A 25374-nucleotide genomic window follows, 5' to 3' on the forward strand; every position below is an offset into this window, starting at 1 on the left:
GTGCATGATGAACAGCAGGATTGGTACACATGGTCCTCTTTCTTGACACTTGATTTGATGCCAGTGGATCAGAGAGCAGGCTTAAGTTGAGTTCTCTTTTGTTTTACAATAACTTGTATATGGCAAGCTTCCATACTCATCTGGACATATCTACCTTTTTTATTTCACTTGCCCCTTTCCCTGCTGCTGAGAGATGTTGCAGCTTTGTTTCAGCATAATGCTTCTCAGTACAGCTCAGTTGAACAAAATCACTCATGGCTTGAATGTATTTCTTATTGTACTCTTACTGTTACTACTTGGACTAAACTATGTGACCATCTTTAACTTTCCTTTCGGAATGAATCAGTCCGGCCCACATGCGTAAGATTGATGGAGGGGTGCGTAGCTTCCATTTAAAAAAACATATGTTTTGTATTTTCTCATAATATTCTGAAATGGCTTCCCTGTGCCTGGAATGGAAAATAATAATAATTTGGTGCCATCTGTGCTCTTGCCTGTAACATGCTTTACTCTTCCATAGTTTTTGAAGTATTTCTATAATGGCATTGCCCATCCAATGGGTGAAGTTACTGATATTGTTTTGTATTTACATTTTTTGGAGACTGGCAGCTCACTTAATGATGGAAAGCATCTAGATCACATTAATGCTTAAGTATAGGACTTGATCATGGGTTCTTGAGATGTGGTGGTAATGCTCATCGCTCTGACCCAGGAGGCCTGGTTCTAGACTCACCTGTTCCAGAGGAGTGTAATAACCTCTCTGAACCAGTTCAACCAATTGATTACAAAAATGTATAGGTTTTAATCCTTGCTCCAGCTGATGTAGACTCTACATCACCTTTTTCAAAATAAATGGCATTTTGGTGATGATTCACCAAACTATGCCAAAGCCTACCTTGAGGTAAAGAAGAAGAATTATGTCTTATAGGAAGTAACCATATGATATTCATTGTCGTAAATGCAGCTTCTTAGATTTCAGCTTAAATGTAGCATAAATTTTGATTTTAAACCCTTGGATTTTTGGACAGGAATTAGTTTGGTTTAACAGGACAAAAGCTTTGTGAGTTTGAGTCTAATTCTAAAACTTAAAAACTAACAAAGCTTCTGTTTTAATGCAGCACTAAGGTGATGCCATATGATCAGAACATTGAGTATTGAACTGAGCTGCATCAACCTATTCAGGTGGATGTAAATATTCCATATTTGAAGATTTCCTAGTCAATAGTCTTTCTTGAACCAGAGCTATCAAAAGTAAATTAACTGGTCATTGGTGATTTGATGTTTGTGTACCCAAATTGTGTGCAAATTGGTTTCAAGTATATCCACATTGACTCACTCCATATTTAACTTGTTTTAGTGAAGTGTTTGGGATGTGCCAGAACACGCAAAAACAGTTTTTTTATATATACACATTCACGTAAGCTCATAAGCTACTGTGATCATAGATTTTCAGACACCATAAAACTGGAAATATGCAGATTAATACAGTTTTTTTAAGAAAAAAGCGGCTTACAACAGAAGATTTATCGAAGAACATAAAGTAGTAGTATTTTGCAAACAGGCTTTGTGGAATGGATGTGTTCAACATTAACCTTTAGTTGGTTTATTGACTTTTTAAAGCATGTTTTGGTTTTTATAAATGAAAGCATAAAGTGACTGAGATTTACATGTTTTTAGTGTGAAAACATTCTGAATTCCCTGCTCATCACTTTTACCATTAATAGCCATGTCACATCCTACACACAACTGTAGTTTAGATTAAAAAAAAGTCTTGAGCTTAACATACCAATTGATTGAAGTAGAGACCATCCAAGATCCCACTGAAGAGCAACCTCTTAAAAAGTTCCATTTTCATTGGTTATGTCATTGAACTTATTTTTCAAGATCAGATGGACTGCCAATTTTATTTCTGACCAGTTGAATATATAGCTGTAAAAGAACACATAATAAACCCTTAAATTATGTGTAGCTTCACATCAAATTATGAAAGCTACTGCTATCATTGATTCTGAGATTACACATTTTTCTTGCTGGTACCTTGTCTGATATTCTCAGTTTCTCTTTGTTTTAAAATTGATTTCCACACTGAACTTTATCCTAAGTTCCTTTGCCTTGAGTATTCCCTTTTTCTTCAACCTTTGCATAACAATATAGGTGAAGGATATGTATTCTCAAAAATTATATCTTCCAATCAATGAAGAAGGAATTTAACTTTGCAAGATGCATCTGAAATAATCAGATGTGGTACAATATAAGCATTAATTGGACTCAAATAAAAATGAACTTTCATCGATCTTCAAGTCAATGACAACATCTGTATTTGTTCCTCATCCGTAATATTCTTGTATGTATAAAATAATCACAGGCAAATGTTGTCCAAAATGGCCATTTTCCACATGGAACAATGGAAATCCTAAAATAAGAACAGACTTGTATTTATACTGCATTTTGTCATGACATCAAAGAACTCTCAAAGCACTTTGTAGAAAGTGAAGACTACAGATGCTGGAGAGTCAGAGTCGAAAAGCATGGTGCTGGTAACAGCACAGCAGGTCAGGCAGCATCCAAGAAGCAGGAGAGTCGATGTTTCTGGCATTAGCCCTTCATTAGGAATGTGGAGGGGGAAGGGAGCTGAGAGATAAATAGCGGAGTGGGGGTGGGATTGGGGCTGGGGAAAAGTCAGGTGTTATCTCTCAGCAGCCTTCCCCCTCCACATTCCTGATAGAGGGCTAATTCCCGAAGTGTTGTCTCTCCTGCTCCTCAGATGCTGCCTGACCTGCTATGTTTTTCCAGCGTCACACTATTTGACTCCAAGCACTTTGTAGCCAATTTCCTAACCTTGAACTATAGTTACTAATGTAACGTAGTAAAAAATTTATACATACTAAGCTACACAACAAAAAATGATGTGGGATGGTGAGAAGAAGGTAGGGAAGGAGAATGCATTTGTGAGGAACTTGATCATGCTTCTGTCCTTTCACTCTATGACCCATGTTTAAGCCCAACCCTGGCTTATTTGGGAGATATTGACCTTTCCTTCCGATGGCTTGAGGAATACTGATGGTGCAATACTTGGAAGCCTTAAATCCAGTCTCTTTGGACTTGAGGCCAGTCAGTCTAACAAATGAAACTTCAGTCTGCAACTACAATCTGATATGTCATGTGAGTTGCTACTATGCAAAATAGAAAGGTCACAGTAGATCATTATCTTGATTTAAGAATAGCTGGGTGAAATTTAGCTGTTTACTTTGTACATCCAATCTTTGCCAAACTGAAACGAGTAAACATTCCATTCCCTCAACCCTGATTGTTCATTTAAGTTGAAAATGACTGAGAAACATTAGAAATTTTCGTTGGGAAATTTCTCTTCAACAAAAAGTTAGGAAGACACCTATAACCTTCAGAAGTTTTGTTTCTTAATGTAGATGGAAAGGTACAAGGAAGATTTTTTGAGGAGCTTTTGATCACTCTCAATCCACCAACCCTGAAATGAAACTTGACCTACTATGTCCTCTGCATTTTATAATTAAGTTTCTGGCTGCTTCCTCCCTCCTTTCGTTGTCCAACAGCTGCTCAAAGTGGTTGGAGCCGTCACTGCTGGAAGTCACCGACATGTGGCTTGATAGGCCAGTGTGACTGTTGACTTCCAGTCAGCTTTCTTGCCAGTCTTGCTGCTCTTCCAATCATAGATTTTGTCTCTGGCAAAGCAGCAAAAACAGCAGCAAAGAAGAAAGCCTGTCATTGGAGCAGTTGGTGCAGTAACATAAGAAAGACTGTTTGCAATTGAAAGAGGAGCTTTTGATTTCCCCAAATTTGCTACTTCAGTCAAATACACAATGGCAACTATTCTTGCAACATTTTGAATTTTCCATCCCATCTTTCATTATTTTGGTGCCATTTTGTGAGAGTTCAAGGGTGAACTCATCTGCCATTCATGTGTATTTTGAACCCTTGATAAGGGATGATACACTGAGTGGAACCATTTAAAATCCTTTTTGGGTTGGTGGAATAAGTTCTACATTATCTATCCAGTCATGGTGAATGAGGAACAATATCTTTTCAGGTCAAGACTGCATGTGACTTGACCTGGTGATAGTATTCCCATGTGTCTGCTGCCCTTGTACATTTATATGGTGGAGTTTGAGAGTTTGAAAGATGCCATTGAAGCTTGGCGAGTTGCTACAATGCATCTTGCGGACGAGGTACATTGCTTCCTCTATTCTCTTCCCATTTTGTAAATACATTTTTTTGTTGGAACAAGTACAATGTATGGTATCTGGAGAATTTGCTTCAGTTCTTGATTATATTTCAGCCAAATATTTGTAATTAAAAATTTTGGAAGCTGGCAAATCCTATTTAGTTCATGTGGGGTGAAGTTAGTGCTCATGCAGGTCAGAGGACCTAGGATTCCTATGGAAAGAAAGACTGATGTTTTCTTAGATTGGACACAGATTATGGTTATGAATACCATTATGCTCCTTTGCTTTTGCATATTTAAATAAAATTTTATGTTTATCTTCGCTATTCTGTAAAATGTACCTCTGAGATTGTATTGTTTTGAAACTGAAAATGGCTAGTTTATTGAATTATCCTCTGATTCCTCATATAAGCTTTATTCCTTCGCAATTATCATTGGGTTTGGATGATTGCCAAATGGGAAGAGATGGAAGAAATGTACACAGTGTTTGAGGTGGTGAGTTGACTAATATCGCTGCAATCTTTCAATCTGTCTTGGCAAGTTTTGTCTTGCTGATGGAGTGAAAATTTTATCCCATAATTATCTGTCCCTTGTAATTTTGCTTTGAATATTTAGTATCAGATGCTGCACATTTTTTTTTAAAAGTGAAAACCATGTTTTTCACTGGTAAGGACAAGGCTTAGTGATTACAAGTAATAGGAAAAAGAATAGCTGAAGTGGTCTCTTGCGCCTGCTCCATTGTCTAAAATTCTAATGGATGAACATTCCTGTCCGCTTCCCTTTGATTTACTGAGACCAAAAAATACCTCTTAGGCCAGCCTTAAATGTATTTGACAATGAAGACTTCATAACTTCTGTGGAAGAGAATTCTGGAGATTCACACCCCTTAGAAAAAAAATATTTTTAATTCAGTCCTAAATGATTGGCTTATTATCCTGAGACACTGTGTTTTAGATTTTTCTGGCCATATCAACTCCGTAAAGCCCCTTCAGAATCTTGTATGTTGCGTTGAGATTATTTAACATTCTTCAAAACTTAAGAGTACATGGACTTAATTTGCACAGGCTATCATCATAGAGCAACTAATCTCCTCATCTAAAAGACTAAATCAGTGAACTTTCATTGTAACTACCTCTGATGCAAGTATATTTCTTCAAAGATTGATAAGATGTGGTCTCACCAAAACCATACATACATTTAATAAGACCTCTTTGTTCTTGTACTTCATTTACTGTCTTGAACTCCCTTAGGACCAATCTAACTTAAAATTTGCTTGTTGGTCTTGAGTCCGCATGCAAGCTCTGTTGGAGTATCTTTGTGAGATCTTTCTGCTAATTGAGTTCACAATGTCCAAAATTTACTGAAATATGTGAAGTAACTGTCTTGTAATGAATGTCCACTTTTACGTCTTAACCAAGAACTCGATAAGTAATCGCACTGATCCATGGAGTACCCCGACAACAACCTCAATTTAACATTATAAAACTTCCCAGGCACTAAACAGTAGTATAATAAACCAGAGTTTGTCCCTGAGCCACAAAGTGATATTGAAGCAGATGGCCAAACATTGTTTTTCATCTTTTTTTGTTTGTGGGGTGTGGCCATTACTGGCTAGGCTTGCATTTTATGCCCATTCCTTGAGGGGTTTTTTGAGTTCCACTCATTCAAGCAAGTAGAGAATATTCCATCGCATTACTGACTTGAGCCTTGAAGATGATGTACAGGCTTTGGGAAGGCAGGAGTTGAATTACCTGATGCCATCATACCAGCTTCTGACACTATGTAGTACAATCTTTATATGATTTGATGATTCTGTTTCAGGTCACTAGTAATCCCCAAGATGCTGATAGTGGAAGATTAAGCAAAAGTAGTGGCATAAAATGTCATGGAGCAATCACTGAATTTTCTCTAGTTGAAGATGGCTTTGCCTGGCACTTTGTGTGAAGCAAAAGTTACTTGGCACTTATCAGCCCAAGTCTGACAATTGTCTAATTCCCACTGCATTGAATACAAACTACCATAGCATCTGAGGAGTTGCAAATGATGTTAAACATTGTCTGATCATCATTGAGCATGCCCACTCCTGACCTTATGATGGAAAGAAGCAGGTGAAGATATTAAGCCTAGAATTCTACCCCGAGGAACCAATACAGTAATGTACTTGGACTGAGATGATTGACCTCCTTTGTGCTAGGTATGACTCCAACCTCTAGAGACTTTTCTATCTGATTCCTATTCTCTCTAGTTTAGCTGAGGCTCCCTGACACCACTTTTGGCTAAATGTTGCCTTAACCCCTCACTTATCCTCTTGAATTCATTTCTTTTGGTCAAAGAGTTATATTTGAAGGGTGCCATAAAGGAGGAAAGAGAAGTGGAGAAGTTTGGGGAGGGAATTCCTAAGCTTAGAATCTAGGTTGCTAAGGTATGGTGAGCAGTGCAGGAGCCAGAATTAGGCAAGTGCGTAACAAAACCAAAACATTTCTGAAGTGTGAGCCAGTAAGATTAGTGAGACCAGTCATGGTGATAGAATGGTATTTGGAGGGACTTAAGACAATTTAAAGAGGGTTAAATGTGGAGGCTTCGCAGGTATACTTTGGAATATCGTAAAATCTGGATGTAATAGATGAAGATTCAACCATGGTTGAGTGGAAGCAGGAGTAGTATTCCAGAGGTGGAAATAGTCAGGCTGTGTTTGCACAGATGTGCAGTCAGAAGCTCAAAGACAGACATGTTTTGAGTGATTTTGTTACGCTGGATAATTGTGAGGAAGAGGCATGGAATTGATTAGCTGGGAAAGAAACTACGAAACCTGTGTTTGTAGTGGCTTCTGAAGATTATGGTGTCGGTCTTCCCAGTAGGTAAATGCAGGAAAGTTTTGCTGATCCAGTTTTTGGCGAAATTGAGAAAGTTAATGTTGAGGCAGCATTTGACTGAGTGCAGCATCGAGTACTCAAGATCAATATCTGTGGGAAACGGGAAGAAAACCTCATCATTTGGAGTCATACCCAGTAGAAAGCAAGATTGTTCTTATTCTTGGAGGCTAATCGTCTCAGACTTGGTATTACTGCAAGAATTCCTCAGGGCCACGTGCCAAGCCAAAGCATTTTCAACTATCTCTTTTAAAGACCTTCCATCAAAAAGTCAAAGAGGGGATGCTTGCTGATCATTGCATAATGTTCAGCACTATTCATAACTTCGCAGATACTGTGGCAGTATGTTTCCATAGGCAGTAAAATAAGCTTTTACACATAAGTGGCTAGAAACATTTGTATCATACAAATGCCAGACAATAACCATCTTGAACAGTAGAGAATCTAATTATTTCCTCTTGATATTTAATGGCATTATCATTATCATTTCCCCATTAACAATAACTTTAGGTTTACCATTGATCCAAAACTGAACTAGACCAACCATACAAATAATTTGGCCCCAAGAGCAGTTCCGAGGCTAACAATTCTGTGGGGCGAAACTCTGTTCCTGAGTTCACAGTGCCTGTTCACCATCTACAAGGCACAAGTTAGGAGTATGATAGAAGATTTTCTGCTTGGATTAATGTGGCTTAAACAATTCAAGAGGCTCAACAATATTAAAGACAAAGTAGTCTCCATGATCGCCACACATCCACCGTGTCAAAAATCACTTCATCCACCACTGTTGAGCATTTTAACAACTCACCAAGTTGTAACAACTGCAACACCATCTTTCAACTACGACCTTACCCCCAGAATGAGAAGTTCATCAGACACATGAGAACACTGCTGCTTTCAAAATCCTTTCTAAGCCTCGCACGATCCTGACTTAGGAACTACATTGCTATTCCTTGATTGTCACATGGGTCAAATTCATTATAAAGGGAATTCCAGGCAATTGTGCACGTAATCAGACCAAAAGGATTACAGTGATTGAAGGAAACAGCTTACTGTCACCTTCTTGAGTAACAAGAGATGGGCAAAAATGCTGGCTTTGTCATGATGCATAAACCCTTAAACAAATATATACGTAGGCACATCAGTGTATATGGGAATACTGATGCTGCATTTTTAAAAAATAATGTTGCTAGGGAATAATATGAAGTTGAGAAATAACAGTAGTTCATAGAGAGATCTTTGCTGGATGCCAGGCATTTAAGTGCATGAGTGAGACTTACAATTAAGTACCTAAGACTGGAACCAGCTGGGAGAAGTGCTACTTAACTGAATATTGGTTGAATGACATAGGAGGAAGATAATGTGATCATCTATACCAAAGGCTGCAGGCAGGTTGAGAAATTTGCAGAGGGATAGTTTATCACAGTTGGCTAGGATGTAATTTGTGACTTGTTAAGAACCTTGTTTGGTACTGTGATGGCACGGAAGTTTGATTAGAAGGATCCAAACATGGAGTTTGGAAAAGATGGGTGAGGATTTGTGGGTGGAAAGTGCCTCATGAACATTGGCAAGGAATGGGAGATTGGAATTGGGGTGGCAGCTGATGAAGGCATTACGGTTAAGGAACTTGAACAATGGGGTGGTAGTGGTTTTGAAAGGAAGACGAACAGCTGTCTAATGAAAGTGAACAATTAACAGCGTTGGTATTTGGATTGGAGGAGATGGGGCAAGAAATGGGGCATTAGAGAAAAGAAGCCAGAGATTGTCTCCATTCAGAAACCGAGCTCTTCCAATATTTCACTTGCCCATAGTAACCTCGAGCACCCACTTAGCCAGTTGCAAATCCCATATAGTGGTTTTTTCTTTGAAGTTTGATGACCTTAGTTTTTGGAAGTCTATCCATCCTATGACATATGGATTTCTTCCATTGTTAAAGCCAACTCAGTCAATTCCATGTGACATTAAAAAGTATCCAAATGCACTGAATAAAACAAAGGCAATCTGTCCGGACACCATTCCTGATCTAATATGAGGCTTTGCACTAGGTCCAGCTTCTTTCCCTGACCTGAGCTATTTCGAGCATGTAATGACTTATTTTCACTTATTTTTGCAATGCGTGGTTAGAGCTGGGTGATGGAGTATATTCAGTTATGGCTTTCAGAAAGCAATGAATTTTGAAGGGGAAAAATACAGGATAAGTGCCAGGGAGTATGACAAGCTAAATTTCTAGTGCCAGGTGGCCACTTTCTGCATTATACCCGTTTTGATTGTTTTGATTTCATCAGTTAGAACACTGGTATCCATGCAGCAATATGGGAAATTGCCCAGCTATGTTATACCGACAAACAACAATTAATCAAGTACCGCCAATTTCAGATGTACTTGGATGGAATGACTTATCAAGTATGTCCACAAGTTGCATTTATTTACAAATAACCTGCCCTCAGATATTCAGTTTGCATTCTGCCAGAACCAGTTAACTACAGACATCTTTACAGTGTCTATCCAGATATGGGTGTAAGGGCTAAAGTGATGAGAGTTGTCCATCTATACCAACTATAGCTTCAAGGACAAAGCAGGGGTTGTATTATTCTGCAGTCATGGTTAAGGGATTAAGAAGAAAAGGCCATATGTCCAAATCCTAAATTAGAACAGAGGGTAGGAGAGAACTAATTGTAGAGATATGTCGGACACTGCACTGCCACACAATAAGATCATGATGGCTCTGTATCTCAACTGAAATCACCTGTTTTTACTTCGTATTACTTCATGCTCTTACCTAATGTCTGCTGAACTGTTTCAAAAAAATTAACTTGATTTTCTTCCCATGTAATGTTTACAAAATTCTTCAAATGATTCGCTTCCCAACTCTAAAGTTTCTTCACATTCAGTTTAAGACTCAATAGAAGGGTGTGATGCAATATTGACTATGAAGCTAGATTGGTGAAACTGTAAAAAACATTCCAGAAGTTTTGTACGACCCAAGACTGAACAGTTGCCTTGACGAGAGTCCTGTCACGAGATTCAATAACTACCTCTTCTGTTAGTAATATATTAAAATAACTGTACATGCTATCTACATGATGTTGTTCCTTCACTGTCACTGGGTCAATGTCTTGAAATTGCCTATCAAATATTGTCATGAGAAACCAATTTTAAGATTATGCAAGATCCACTCCTCCAAAATTCAAGTTAGTTACTTACTAGACTATTTTTATTCAAGTTTTGTTATTTATACCAGCAACAACTTGTATTATGTTTATGCATTGTAAAAGATGCCTAATTTTTCATGAGATTATACTTTGTTCTGAATATTATGAAATTAACATCTTTGGTTTAGTATTCCACTAGGAATTAATGACCACAGGATATTAAGATTTATGTAAAGTCAATATAACAAAGGTGACATATTCTTTAGTTGTAATTGAGTAACAATCTATCTCATCACATAAATAATAACATACATAAATTGCTTTCTTTAAAAATGCACAGTATGATTGATCTTACCTTAATTATTTCGCAATGTGAAAGTAATGTCCAATGTCTGAATCTAGTGGTATTCATTTAAAATCTTGTCACTGGAACACATTACAGAATAGTTTGTTGTATTACATTGCAAGCAGTTACTGTTTATGAATATTTTATAATGAATATTGGATAACGTGCTTGCAAATAGATTGAGTTTCTTCCCGAGAACCAATTGAATGTCACAATGTTGATCAGTAGACACCCTTCTCTTCCTCTATTTGTCGCATTTGGACTTTTAAAATGGTCTATGCAGAAAATGCAAATTACGAATCACAGTCAACAATTTATTTGAACACTTGAAAATTTTGCATGTCAAAATTTATTTTACTTATTTTATTTTATGAAGAGCCTTTAGTTTATTAAAAGATCTAAATCTTGACCCAAATTTCTGAATAGAACTTTAAACTAACATTACTGGTAAAAAGGGTCTAATTAGAATTATTTTGGTATTGCTTTCTGTAGAATTTGTCCTGATGACAGTAAACAGTTACCCAAGCAAACCTTGTTTAATATTAATGACCAGTGATCTCTATGACTGACTGGACATAATCTGTGCAATAAGATGTATTTAATTTAATCCTCATATTTATCAGTTCACTTCAATGATATGTAACATTATCTTTAAATGATTATTCTGCTTCAAATATTTTAATTCAGGGAAAATACAGATTTTTTATAGTTATCAAGCCAATGTTTAATAAAAACGGTTTTGATAGCATAATATTTATCTAAATAGAGGGGCTGGATGACCAGTGAAACTTCTAAAAGAAAGGTAAAATATTGCAGATGTTAGAAACCTGAAAGAAAAACTGAAGATATTGGAAATACTCAACAGGTCAGGCAGTAGTTGTGCAGAGAGAAGCTGACATAATGTTTCAAATTGACCTTTTAAGTAGTTCCAGTTTTGTTTTTTGTTTTGCTTTTATTTAAGTTAAATTTATTGTTTCCTTTATCTCTCATACCTAATTGAATCAAGTTATCTTAACATGCCCAACAAATAGTTGTCAAGCAAATTTAATTAATGCTATTTTTAATTTCACATTTGTATATGATGAGAAGACTTGTGATATTTTAGATGGAATTTTTTATATCACAGAATAAGGTAAAATATGATCACTTGTATTGAAATTGATTTTTAAGGATAAAATAAAAATTTAAGTTTGCATTAGTGATTTTTAATATTATTAACTTAAATTAAGTTTTGATATTTAACTGCATGCATTAGATCATTATTAAAACCATAGTGTATACCCTTTGTAATTGTTAAAATTACAATATATACGTGTTGCAAATAGAATTGATAAGCATATCATTTTAGATTAGTGGTGCTGGAAGAGCACAGCAGTTCAGGCAGCATCCAAAGAAGTTTCTTGGATGCTGCCTGAACTGCTGTGCTCTTCCAGCACCACTAATCCAGAATCTGGTTTCCAGCATCTGCAGTCATTGTTTTTACCTAGCATATCATTTTAATCTGGTGTGTGTAAGCAATTTACAATGCACTGCTCTGAAAGTCAGAATGAGTACCCCGTTTTGAGTTGTATGGAATAGAGTTCGCTGGGAAGGTTGTATTCTGGTGATACATAATTATTCACATGTAGGAACTGCTGCCATAAGCACAGTTAATAAAGCAAGGCATTTGAGTATTATGTAAATGAAAGCAGCAATTTGCAATCTTATTCTGTAGGAAATGGGGAAAACTTTTAAACCATGTTGGTGACAAGAATTTTGAGTTGTGATTGTTTTTATATATACACCACAGCATCAATAATAGATGCTGTGAATATACAATCAAGATAATTGTCTTCCATGTCTTTGGACATAGGGAATGAAGATGAAATATAGTTTTACAGTCTAGAAGAGCATGGGAGAAGGTAGGCGAGGCAGAAATAGTGAGGAGCAAAGAAAAGTGATCTGTCAGAGAAAGACCGTTTGGACTTGAATGGTAAAGGGTATAAAGAAAAACAAAGGTCACTAATTAGAAGCTAAAGAAAAGCAAACAATTGCAATGTACTTCAATCAAAGGGAAAGGAGATGGCCATTTTAAAATATGTGGACACTGCTTCAGGAAATGAACCAATTTTAAACAAAAACTAAAAGAACTGCAGTTGCTGGAAATTAGAAACAAAATCATGAAATTGCTGGAAAAGCTCAGCAAGTCTGGCAGCATATGTGGACAAAAAGCAGAGTTAGTGTTTTGGGAGCAATTTCTGTTTTTTGAACAACTTTTAAATGTCAGCTTGCATGGACTGGGAAGGTAAGTTAGATGTTAGTTTTGGATCCCTTAATCCAAGGAATGATATTCTGGGAATGGAGATAGTCCAGGCAAGGTTCACTAGGCTGATACCAGGCATGAAGGGACTGTCTTTCATAGTTTGAGGAATAAAAGCAGGAGTAGGCCATTTGACCCGTTGAGCCTGCTCTGCTATTCATAAAGATCATGGCTGATCTATCCATCATCTGAGCTCCTCCTACCTGCATTGTTCCCATAACCCTTAATTCCCCTACCATGCAAAAACCCACCCAGCTGTGTCTTGAATATATTTAATGAAGCTGACTGTACTGCTTCCTTGGGTAGAGATTTCCATAGATTCACTACTCTCTGGGAAAAGCATTTCCTCCTCATGTGTCCTAAATCTACTCCCTGTAATCTTGAGGCCATATCCCCGAGTCCTAGTCTCACCCATCAGTGGAAACTGCCTGCTTCTATCCTATCTATCACTTTCATAATTTTATATATTTCTATAAGGCCCCCTCTCATTCTTCTAAATCCTAGTGAGAACAGTCCCAAGGGGCTCAACCCCTCCTCGTAGGGCAACACTGGAATCAACCTGGTGAACCTCCTCTGCACTGCTTCCAAAGCCAGTATATCCTTCATCAAGAAAGGACACCAGAACTGCACACAATACTCCAGATGCGGCCTCACTAATATCTTTTATAATTAGAACATAGAACATAGAACAATACAGCACAGAACAGGCCCTTCGGCCCACGATGTTGTGCCGAACTTCTAACCTAGATTAAGCACCCATCCATGTACCTATCCAAATGCCGCTTAAAGGTTGCCAATGATTCTGACTCTACCACTCCCACGGGCAGCGCATTCCATGCCCCCACCACTCTCTGGGTAAAGAACCCACCCCTGACAATTGTAGCAGAACCTCCCTGTTCTTAAATTCAATCCCTCTAGCAATGAAAGCCAACATTCCCTTTGCATTCGTGATTACTTCTTGCACCTGCAAATGAACTTTTAGTGATTTATGTACGAACACTCCTAAGACCCCCTGCACAACCACATGCTGGAATCTTTCACCATTTAAATAATGCTCTGACCTACCATTTTTACTTCGAAAGTGGATAACCTCACATTTTCCAACGTTGTACTCCATCTCCTAGACCCTTGCCCAATCACTTAATCTATCTAAATCTCTGGGGTAAAAACAATGACTGCAGATACTGGAAACCAGATTCTGGATTAGTGTTGCTGGAAGAGCACAGCAGTTCAGGCAGCATCCAAGGAGCTTGCTGGCACCACTCCCCACCTCTTCCTCCGCTACATTGATGACTGCATTGGCGCCACCTCGTGCTCCCGCGAGGAGGTTGAGCAATTCATCAACATCACCAACACATTCCACCCTGACCTTAAATTTACCTGGACCATCTCTGACACCTCGCTCCCCTTCCTGGACCTCTCCGTCTCCATTAATGACGACCGACTTGACATTGACATTTTTTACAAACCCACCGACTCCCACAGCTACCTGGATTACACCTCTTCGCACCCTACCTCATGCAAAAATGCCAGCCCGTATTCCCAATTCCTCTGCATCCGCCGTATCTGCTCCCAGGAGGACCAGTTCCACCACAGAACACACCAGATGGCCTCCTTTAGAGACTGTAATTTCCCTTCCTACATGGTTAAAGATGCCCTCCAACGCATCTCGTCCACATCCCGCACCTCCGCCCTCAGACCCCACCCCTCCAACCGTAACAAGGACAGAACGCCCCTGGTGCTCACCTTCCACCCTACCAACCTTTGCATAAACCAAATCATCCGTCAACATTTCCGCCATCTCCAAACAGACCCCACCGCCAGGAATATATTTCCCTCCCCACCCCTTTCCGCCTTCCGCAAAGACCGTTCCTTCTGTGACTACCTGGTCAGGTCCACGCCCCCCTACAACCCACCCTCCAATCCTGGCACTTTCCCCTGCCACCGTAGGAACTGTAAAACCTGCGCCCACACCTCCTCCCTCACCTCTATCCAAGGCCCGAAAGGAGCCTTCCACACCCATCAAAGTTTTACTTGCACACCCACTAATATCATTTATTGTATCCGTTGCTCCCGATGCAGTCTTCTCTACATTGGGGAGACTGGGCACCTCCTAGCAGAGCGCTTTAGGGAACATCTCCGGGACATCCGCACCAATCAACCACACCGCCCCGTGGCCCAACATTTCAACTCCCCCTCCCACTCTGCCGAGGACATGGATCCTGGGCCTCTTTCACCGCCATTCCCTCACCACCAGACGCCTGGAGGAAGAATGCCTCATCTTCCGCCTGGGAACACTTCAACCCCAGGGCATCAATGTGGACTTCAACAGTTTCCTCATTTCTCCTTCCCCCACCTCACCCTAGTTCCAAACTTCCAGCTCAGCACTGTCCCCATGACTTGTCCGGACTTGTCCTACCTGCCTATCTCCTTTTCCACCTATCCACTCCATCCTCTCCTCCTTGACCTATCCCCTTCATCTCCTCCCCCACTCACCCATTGTACTCTATTATACTTTCTCCCCACCCCCACCCTCCTCTAGCTTATCTCCCCACGCTTCAGGCTCACTGCCTTTATTCCTGATGAAGGGCTTTTGCCCGAAACGTCGATTTTGAAGCTCCTTGGATGCTGCCTGAACTGCTCTGCTCTTCCAGCACCACTAATCCAGTATCTAAATCTCTGTGCAAACCCTTCACATCTTCTGCACAGTTTGTCTTCCCACTCAATTTAGTGTCATCAGCAAACTTGAATATGTTACATTTGGTCTGCTCCTCCAAATCATTATATAAATAATGAACAGTTGCGGGCTCAACACTGACACCCTGTGGCACCCTTACGAGGAGAGGTTGAGTAGATTTGACGTGTATTCATTGGAATATGAAAGAATGAGAGGCAAACTTAGTGAAACATACAAGATTCTTAGAGGACTTGCTTGAGTAGATGCACAAAGGTTGTTTCCCCTTGTGAGTGTGTCCAGGATCAGAGGACATAATCCCAGATTATGGGGTATTGTACATTTAAGGCTGAAAGGAGGAGGAATGTTTTCTGAGGCTTGTGAATTTGTGGAATTGTTAACTACAGACAGCTGTTGAGGCTGGGGAATTAAGGTCTTTCAAGGCTGAGAAAGACAGATTTTTAATCATTAAGGGAATCAAGAGTTAGAGTAAAAGGCAGGAAAGCGGAGTTAAAGATTATCTGATTAGCCATGATCTCATCGAGTGGCAGAGCAAACTTGATGGGCTGAATAGTTATGTTCCTGTGTCTTTTTGGTAGCACTTTAGTGTGAATAGGGTTGAGGAAACTACAGGTATAAATCATGCATGTAATTAACTTTGAACAACATGGTAATGAAGCTGAAAGCTAGCATATAAAAAGAAAGTCCAAGGCTAGAACTTAGAGATTTGTTGAACATCCTTGATGCTCCAAGTTGTTCACGAAATGATTTCTATGCTCCTTTAACAGATCTTGCATACATTCCCCATTTTTGTAGGTACAACCAGGAACAACTTTGAAGGAAAGAAAGTTGTTCGACTTGAATATGAAGCTTATATTTCAATGGCTGAAGTTGAAATAAAGAAGATTTGCAGAGATATGAGGCATAAATGGCCAATGATTCAGCACATCAGTATCTACCATAGACTTGGGTAAGTTATTAATATTGAATATTTTGTGTTCAGGATCTCATGGTTTTGGCGGGGGGGCGGGGGGAAGCAACAGTAAAAGGAAAAAGCGTCACTGATTAGAACAGATTTTAACTTGTGTTTTCCTGTGCTATCCTGTATAAAGTACATAAATACAGATATAGGATAAAATTAATTTGCTTTTGCAATTAGCAAATTGTTAATGCTATTAATGTCAAGGGATAATGATCAAACCCTACCTTGTTGGAAATCATCATTGTGTGGCACTTATGGCATGTGTGTTACTTGACACACACAATATAGAACATTACAGTGCAGTACGTGCCCTTTGGTCCCTTTGGTCCTCGATGTTGCTTCGCCCTGTGAAACCATTCTGAAGCCTATCTAACCTACACTATTCCATTCTTGTCCATATACCTATTCAAAATCCATTTAAATGCCCATAAAGTTGACAAGTCGACAACTGTTGCAACACTTGTCAGCCTAAATCTGACTTGATGACGGAGGGATGGCCATTGATGAATCAAATGAAACTGGTTGGGCCTAAGACAGCAGTACATTAGAAACTCTGATAAAGATGCCTGGAACTGAGATTGTTGGATATAAAACTGATATAAAAGAATGAGAGGCAAACTTAGTGAAACGTACAAGTTTCTTAGAGGACTTGCTCGGGTAGATGCGCAAAGGTTGTTTCCCCTTGTGAGAGTGTCCAGGATCAGAGAACATAATCCCAGATTATGGGTATTGTACATTTAAGGCTGAAAGGAGGAGGAGGAGTGTTTATATCCAGCAATTGTAACTTGCTATGTGGAACTTTTATATCCAACAATTGTAACTTGCTACGTGCCAGGTATGACTGCATCCAGCAGAGCGTTTTCGCCTTGATTCCCATTGACTTCAATTTTGCTAGGGCTTCCTGATGTCACATTCACTCAAATACAGCCTTGATGCTAAAGGCACAGTTATCTCGAGGATTCTGCGTAATCCAAGATGGAAGATGGGAAAAATTTCTGGCTGTAACAGCTACTCCTTTTTTTTTGAGATATTTTGGGTGCTGGAGGGGATTTCCTCAAATTCCAGGAGCAGCAATTACTGTTTTATGTGCTGTTGCATTGTTTTGGAACTTTGGAGAACCGCACCACTTTTTAAAAGGGAGAAGAACAGACAAAGGAAGCACATGGTGAGGTCAGTGCAGGAGAGAGAGAGAGAGAAAGAAACTGACAGAGCAGTGAACCTGCACAGTTACTGCCTTTGCTGTTTGAATTCATGTATCGCTGGACATCAGAGTGCGTCTGGGAAAATTAAAAACAGTGAAATTCACAACTGATCTTGGAGGAGCCTGTTTGGGAGAGGGCACAGCGCAGAAACAGATAAGTGACTGTTTTAAGCGTGGCTTTAAAATAAGTCTGCAGTAGTGAGTAGAGTGGGTTCTTTATTGATTATTTTTTTTATTGGGCTATGTCTTTTGATTAAACCTAAAATATAAGCCATAAGTATTAATTTAACCTGGAGCAGTGTTTGTCAAGGAATAAGACAGTGCTATTTTCTGGGTCCGTAGATTGAAAGAAGGCAAAAATGGCCCTTAGTAGAGTGATATGCTCCTCTTGTCGGATGTGGGAATTTAGGGAGAGCTTACGGGTTACTGAGGCTCGTGTCTACAATAAATGCCATTGGTTGCGAATCCTATCATATTGAATGGATCGGTTGGAGAGGCTGTTAGAGACACTGAGGAATTTACAAGATGTGATGGATGGCAGTTACAGGAAGGGGGAAACATCTCAGATACAGTCACATAAATGGGTTAACTCCAGGAAAGGTAAGAGAGGTTGGCAGGTAATGCAAGAGTCTTCTGTGGCTATCCCCATTTCAAACAAGCATACCATTTTGGAAAATGTAGGGGGTGATGGACTTCAGGCGAATGTAGCACAAACAGCCAAGTTGCTGGTATTGAGACTGGCTCTAATGCAATGAGAGATACGTTGGGTTCCAAGCGATCGATAGTCTTAGGGGACTCTCTAGTCCGAGTACAGACAGATGTGGCCAGCAGCGAAAATCAGAATAGTGTGTTGCTTCCCTGGTTTCCAAATCAAGGATGTCTCAGAGAGGGTGTAGGATGTTCTCAAGGGGGAGAGGGGCCAGCAGGAGGTCATTGTCCACATTGAAACCAACGACATAGGAAGGAAAATGGTTGAGATTCTGAAGGGAGATTGCGGAGATTTAGGCAGGAATTTAAAAAGGACGTCCTTGAGAGTAGTAATATCTAGATTACTCCCAGTGCTATGAGCTAGTGAGAGCAGGAATAGGAGGATAGAGCAGATGAATGCATAGCTGAGGAGCTGGTATATGGGAGAAGGATTCACATTTTTGGATCATTGGAATCTCCTCTGGGGTAGAAATAACCTGTACAAGAAGGACGGATTGCATCTAAATTGGAAGGGGACTAATATACGGCAGGGAGATTTACTAGAGCTGCTCAGGAGAATTTAAACTAGTAAGGGGGAGGAGAGGGACCCAAGGAGATGGTGAAGAAAGAGGTCAATCTGAGACTGTTATAGTTGAGAACAAAGGCAAGTTAAACAGTCAGGGACAAGTTAGGATTGATAAATTAAACTGCATTTATTTCAATGCAAGGGGCCTAACAGGGAAGGCGGATGAACTCGGCATGGTTAGGAACATGAGACTGGGATATCATAGCAATTACAGAAACATGGCTCAGGGATGGGGAGGACTGGCAGCTTAATGTAGGATACAAATGCTACAGGAAGGAGAGAAGGGGAGGCAAGAGTGCAGGGGGAAGTGGCGATTTTGATAAGGGATAACATTACAGCTGTGCTGAAGGAGCATATTTCTGGAAATACATCCTGGGAAGTTATTTGGGTGGAGCTGAGAAATAAGAAAGGGATAAACACCTTATTGGGATTGTGTTATTAACCCCCTAATAGTCAGAGGGAAATTGAAAAACAAACTTGAGGAGATCTCAGTTACCTGTAAGAATAATAGGGTTGTTATGGTACAGGATTTTAACTTTCCAAACATACACTGGCACTGCCATAGTTTAGATGGAGAGGAATTTTTGAAGTGTGTACAAGAAAATTTTCTGATTCAGCATGTGGATGTACCTATTAGAGAAGGTGCAAAACTTTACCTACTCTTAGGAAAGAAGTCAGGGCAGGTGACTGAGGTGTCGGTGGGGGAGCACTTTGAGGCCAGCAACCATAATTCTATTAATTTTAAAATAGTGATGAAAAAGGATAGACCAGATCTAAAAGTTGAAGTTCTAAATTGGAGAAAGGCCAATTTTGACGGTATTAAGCAAGAACTTTCAAAAGCTGATTGGATGCAGATTTTCACAGGTAAAGGGACGGCTAGAAAATGGGAAGCCTTCAGAAATGAGATAATGAGAGTCCAGAGAAAGTATATTCCTGTTAGGGTGAAAGGAAAGGCTGGTAGGTATAGGGAATGCTGGATGACGAAAGAAATTGAGGGTTTGGTTAAGAAAAAGAAGGAAGCAAAGAGTCATAGAGATGTACAGCATAGAAACAGACCCTTTGGTCCAACCTGTCCATGCCGACCAGATATCCCAACCCAATCAAGTCTCACCTGTCAGCACCAGGCCCATATCCCTCCAAACCCTTCCTATTCATATACCCATCCAAATGCCTTTTAAATGTTGCAATTGTACCAGCCTCCACCACTACCTCTGGCAGCTCATTCCATACACGTACTGCCCTCTGTTTGAAAAGGTTGCCCCTTAGGTCTCTTTTATATGTTTCGCCTCTCATGCTAAATCTCTAGTTCTGGACTCCCCGACCCCAGGGAAAAGACTTTGTCTATTTATCCTATCCATGCTCCTCATGATTTTGTAAACCTGTATAAGGTCACCCCTCAACCTCTGACGGTCCTGGGAAAAACAGCCCCAGCCTGTTCAGCCTCTCCCTATAGCTCAAATCCTCCAACCCTGGCAACATCCTTGTAAATCTTTTCTGAACCCTTTCAAGTTTCACAACATCATCTTTCCGATAGGAAGGAGACCAGAATTGCACGCAATATTCCAACAGTGGCCTAACCAATGTCCTGTAGAGCCGCAACATGACCTCCCAACTCCTGTACTCCATACTCTGACTAATAAAAGAAAGCAAATGCCGCCTTCACTATCCTATCCACCCGTGACTCCACTTTCAAGGAGCTATGAACCTGCACTCCAAGGTCTCTTTGTTCAGAAACACTCCCTAGGACCTTACCATTAAGTGGATACGTCCTGCTAAGCTTTGCTTTCCCAAAATGCAGCACCTTGCATTTATCTGAATTAAACTCCATCTGCCACTTCTCAGCCCATTGGCCCATCTGGTCAAGATCCTGCTGTAATCTGAGGTAACCCTCTTTGCTGTCCAGGACACCTCCAATTTTGGTGTCATCTGCAAACTTACTAACTGTACCTCTTTTGCTCGCATCCTAACTTACTTACTGTACCTCTTTTGCTGGGAGTAATCTAGATAAATGACAAAAAGTAGAGGACACAGCACCGATCCTTGAGGCACTCCACTGGTCACAGGCCTCCAGTCTGAAAAACAACCCTCCACCATCACCCTCTGTCTTCTACCTTTAAGCCAGTTCTGTATCCAAATGGCTAGTTCTCCCTGTATTCTGAGAGGTCTAATCTTGCTCACCAGTCTTCCCATGGGGAACCTTGTCGAACGCCTTACTGAAGTCCATGTAGATCACATCTACCGCTCTGCCCTCATCAATCCTCTTTGTTACTTCTTCAAAAAACTCAATCAAGTTTGTGAGACATGATTTCCCACGCACAAAGCCATGTTGACTATCCCTAATCAGTCCTTGCCTTTCCAAATACATGTACATCCTGTCCCTCCAACAACTTGCCCACCACAGACATCAGGCTCACTGGTCTATAGTTCCATGGCTTGTCCTTACCACTGTACTTAAACAGTGGCACCACATTAGCTGACCTCCAGTCTTCCAACACCTCACCTGTGACTATCGATGATACAAATCTATCAGCAAGAGGCCCAGCAATCACTTCTCTAGCTTCCCACAGAGTTCTGGAGTACACCTGATCAGGTCCTGGGGATGTATCCACCTTTATGCATTTCAAGACATCCAGCACTTCCTCCTCTGTAATATGGACATTTTGAAAGGTGTCAATATCTGTGATAGCTCCTTGAAAATGGAGTTTCAGGTAGATAGGATAGTGAAGAAGGCATTTGATAGGCTTTCCTTTATTGGTCAGAGTATTGAGTACAGGAGTTGGGAGGTCATGTTGCGGCTGTACAGGACATTTGGTTCGGCCACGGTTGGAATATTGCATGCAATTCTGGTCTCCTTCCTATCGGAAAGATGTTGTGAAACTTGAAAGGGTTCAGAAAAGATTTACAAGGATGTTGCCAGGGTTGGAGGATTTGAGCTATAGGGAGAGGTTGAATAGGCTAGGGCTGTTTATCCCTGGAGCGTCGGAGGCTGAGGGGTGACCTGAGAGGTTTATAAAATCACGAGGAGCATGGATAGAATAAATAGACAAAGTCTTTTCCCTGGAGTGGGGGAGTCCAGAACTAGAGGGCATAGGTTTAGGGTGAAAGGGGAAAGATATAAAAGAGACCTAAGGGGCAACATTTTCACACAGAGGGTGGTACCTGTATGGAATGAGCTGCCAGAGGAAGTAGTGGAGGCTGGTACAATTACATCATTTAAAAGGCATCTGCATGGGTATATGAATAGGTAGGGATATGCGCCAGGTGCTGGCAGGTGAGACTAGATTGAGTTGGGATATCTGGTCGACGTGGAGGAGTTGGACCAACGGGTCTGTGTCTGTGCTATCCATCTCTATGACCTCATCTCTGCAATTCAGCTCTTTTTCCATGTTTCAACCAAGACTGCAAGGAGGTCAAGATCTACATGGCCCTAATGGAACCCAAATTCAATGTGTGTGTGTGCAGGTTATTGCTAATCCAGTGCTGCTTGATAACACTGTTGATAACACCTTCCATCACTTTACTGGTGATTGGGAGTAGACTGATGGGATGATAATTGGCTGGGTTGGATTTATTCTGCTGTCTCTATACCTGGGCAATTTTCCACCTTGTTCAGTACACACCAGTTTTGCTATTGTACTAGAACTGTTTGGCTAGGGTAGTCATATGTTCTTAAGCGTATTTCTTCAGATTTCTTCTTGGACTGTTGTCGAGGCCCATAGCCATCCGGTCCTTTCAGCTGTTTTTCAATATCACATAGTGTGAATTAATTTACTGCAGTCTGGGATCTGTAATGCTGGGATATCTGCAGAGAAGGCCAAGATGGATCATCTGCTCAGCTTTTCTACGTGAAAATTGTTGCAAAATTTCAGTCTTCTCTTTTGTACTAATGTTTTGGCCTTCCCTGCTTTGAGGATGGGAATATTTTTGGAGCCTCCTCCTGCAGTGAGTTTTTAATTATCCACCCCTATTCAATACTGGATATATCAGAACTGCAGAGTTTGGGTTTGATCTGATGGTTATAGAGCCACTTAGTTCGATGACTTGGTGCTTTTACTGTTTGGCACGGGTTGTAGTTTCAAGTTGACACCTCATTTTTACGTATGCCCGATGCAGCTCTTGGCATGACCGTCTGCACTCTACATTGAACCAGGATTGATCCTGGTTTGACAGTTGTCTTAGAATTGGGAATATGCTGGGCCACGAGGCTGCAGCTTGTGCAGGAGTACAATTCTGATGCTGTTGGTAACTTACAGCACCTGATGGATTAGAGTCTTGAGTTGCTAGATCTGTTTGAAGTCTATCCTGTTTAGCACGGTGACAGTATCAGATAGCATGATAGAGGGTATTCTCAATGTGAAGGCAGTACTTCGTATCCATAAGTACTGTGTGGTGCTCACTCATACTGAGTCAGTCAGGGGGAAGATGGGTGTGAGGTAATTGTGATAGGCTGGTGGGCAGGGCAGAGCGGATAGGTGGGAAGGAGGATGGACAGATCAAGAGGGTGGTGCTGAGTTGGACAGTTGGATCTGGGTTGAGGTGGGGGGGGATGGGAGATTTGGAAACTGGTGAAGTCAATGTTGATGCCGTGTAGTTGTAGGGTCCGGAGGTGGAAAATGAGGCATTCTTCCTCCACTTGGCGGGTGGCTTTGATTTGGCGGCGGAGGAGGCCCAGGATTTGCATGTCCTTGGGGGATTGTGAGGGGATGTTGAAGTGGTTGGCTGCAGGGCGATGGGATTGTTTGGTGTATGCAGACCAGAGATGTTCCCTGAACTGCTCCGTCAGTTGGTGTCCTGTCTCCCCAATGTAGAGGACACCACATCGAGAGCAATAGATGGTGTGGATGAGGTGGGTGGGTGTGCAGGAAAATCTCTGCTGGATTTGCAATGACCTTTAGGGCTTTGAATGGAGGTAAAGGGGGGGGGGGGGCGGTTGTAATAGGACAGGTTTTACACCTTGATTGGCGGAGGGGGAGGTGCCAGGTGGGTTGGTGTGGGGTGTAGACCTAACGAGGGAGGCGCGGAGAGAATGGTCGCTGCAGAACACAGATGCGGGTGAGGAGGGTGTTTGGTGGAGGGGTCTGACTCTAGGTGGCAAAAATTGCAGAGGATAATGCGTTATATTGGAGATTCTTGGGGTGGAGCATGAGGACTAAGGGGGTTCTGTCCTTGTTGTGGTTGGAGGAGTGGGGTTTGAGGGCAGATGTGTGGGAAGTGGAGGATATGCAATGGAGGGCATTGTTGATCATGTGAGGGGAAATTGCAGTCCTTGAAATAGGAGGGCAGAAGAGTCTGCGGTTGGCAGATTGGTGAGAATGAGGCCAAGTATATATTTCCCTCTTGGTTTCTTCACCACTTAGGGCAGGCCTACTTGACCAGTATGTTCTTTAAGACTTGACCAGTTTGGTCAATAGTGGTGCTGCTGAACCATTATTATTGATGGTGAAGTCTCCTCAGTGTGCATTCTGTGCCCTTGCCACCCTCCTTTTATTCTTCCAGTGATGTTCAACAGGGAGGATTACTGCTTTATCTTTGGGGCAGCATGGTGGCACAGTGGTTAGCACTGCTGCCTCACAGCGCCAGAGACCCGGGTTCAATTCCCGACTCGGGTGACTGACTGTGTGGAGTTTGCACATTCTCCCTGTGTCTGCGTGGGTTTCCTCCTGGTGCTCCAGTTTCCTCCCACAGTCCAAAGATGTGCAGGTCAGGTGAATTGGCCATGCTAAATTGCCCATAGTGTTAGGTAAAAAGGGGTAAATGTAGGGGTATGGGTGGTTGCGCTTCGGCGGGTCGGTGTGGACTTGTTGGGCCGAAGGGCCTGTTTCCACACTATAAGTACTCGAATCTGTAATCTAATCTAATCTTTATCACCTTAGGAGGGGGTATGTGGTAATCAGCAGGATGTTTCCTTGCAAATGTATGACCTGATGCTATGAGATTATGTGGGGTTTGAAGCAATAATTAAGGTTCCTGAGAGTAACTGCTGGCGTGTATCACTATGCCACCATATCTGATGAGCCTACCGTGCTGCTGGAATATACCAAGAGATGCTGATGGGACTTTGTGAGTAAGATATGATTCTGAAAATATGACACTGTCAGTCTGTTGATCAACTAGTCTGGGAGAAAGCTTTTCCAATTTTGAATACCAAACCTTAGATTTTGGGAGAGAGAGCTTTGAAGTCTTGGCAGGGCTGAGTTTGCCGTTGTTGTTTGAGGTATCTGGGTTGATGCCAGGTGGTCTGTTTTTTTGTTTTCCTTTTTTTTTTGGAAACAGTTTAGTGGTTTGATACAATTGAGTCGCTTGCTAGACCATTTCATAGGGCAGTTATGAGTCAACCACATTGCTGTCAGACTGGAGTCACATTTAGGCCAGATTAGAT

At 41.0% G+C, this 25374-nt stretch overlaps 1 protein-coding gene across 1 annotated transcript in view; it reads left to right on the top strand.

Annotated features, from left to right (window-relative positions):
- Nucleotides 1-25374, top strand: part of LOC140477785 (molybdopterin synthase catalytic subunit) — a 68682-nt gene that overhangs the window by 33000 nt on the left and 10308 nt on the right. The window contains exon 2 of the mRNA XM_072571630.1: nt 16356-16509. Within this exon, the coding sequence (XP_072427731.1) occupies nt 16356-16509 (154 nt within the window). The remainder of the gene's footprint in view (nt 1-16355; nt 16510-25374) is intronic.

This window comes from Chiloscyllium punctatum, chromosome 1 (assembly GCF_047496795.1).
Source record: "Chiloscyllium punctatum isolate Juve2018m chromosome 1, sChiPun1.3, whole genome shotgun sequence".
Taxonomy (NCBI): domain Eukaryota; kingdom Metazoa; phylum Chordata; class Chondrichthyes; order Orectolobiformes; family Hemiscylliidae; genus Chiloscyllium; species Chiloscyllium punctatum.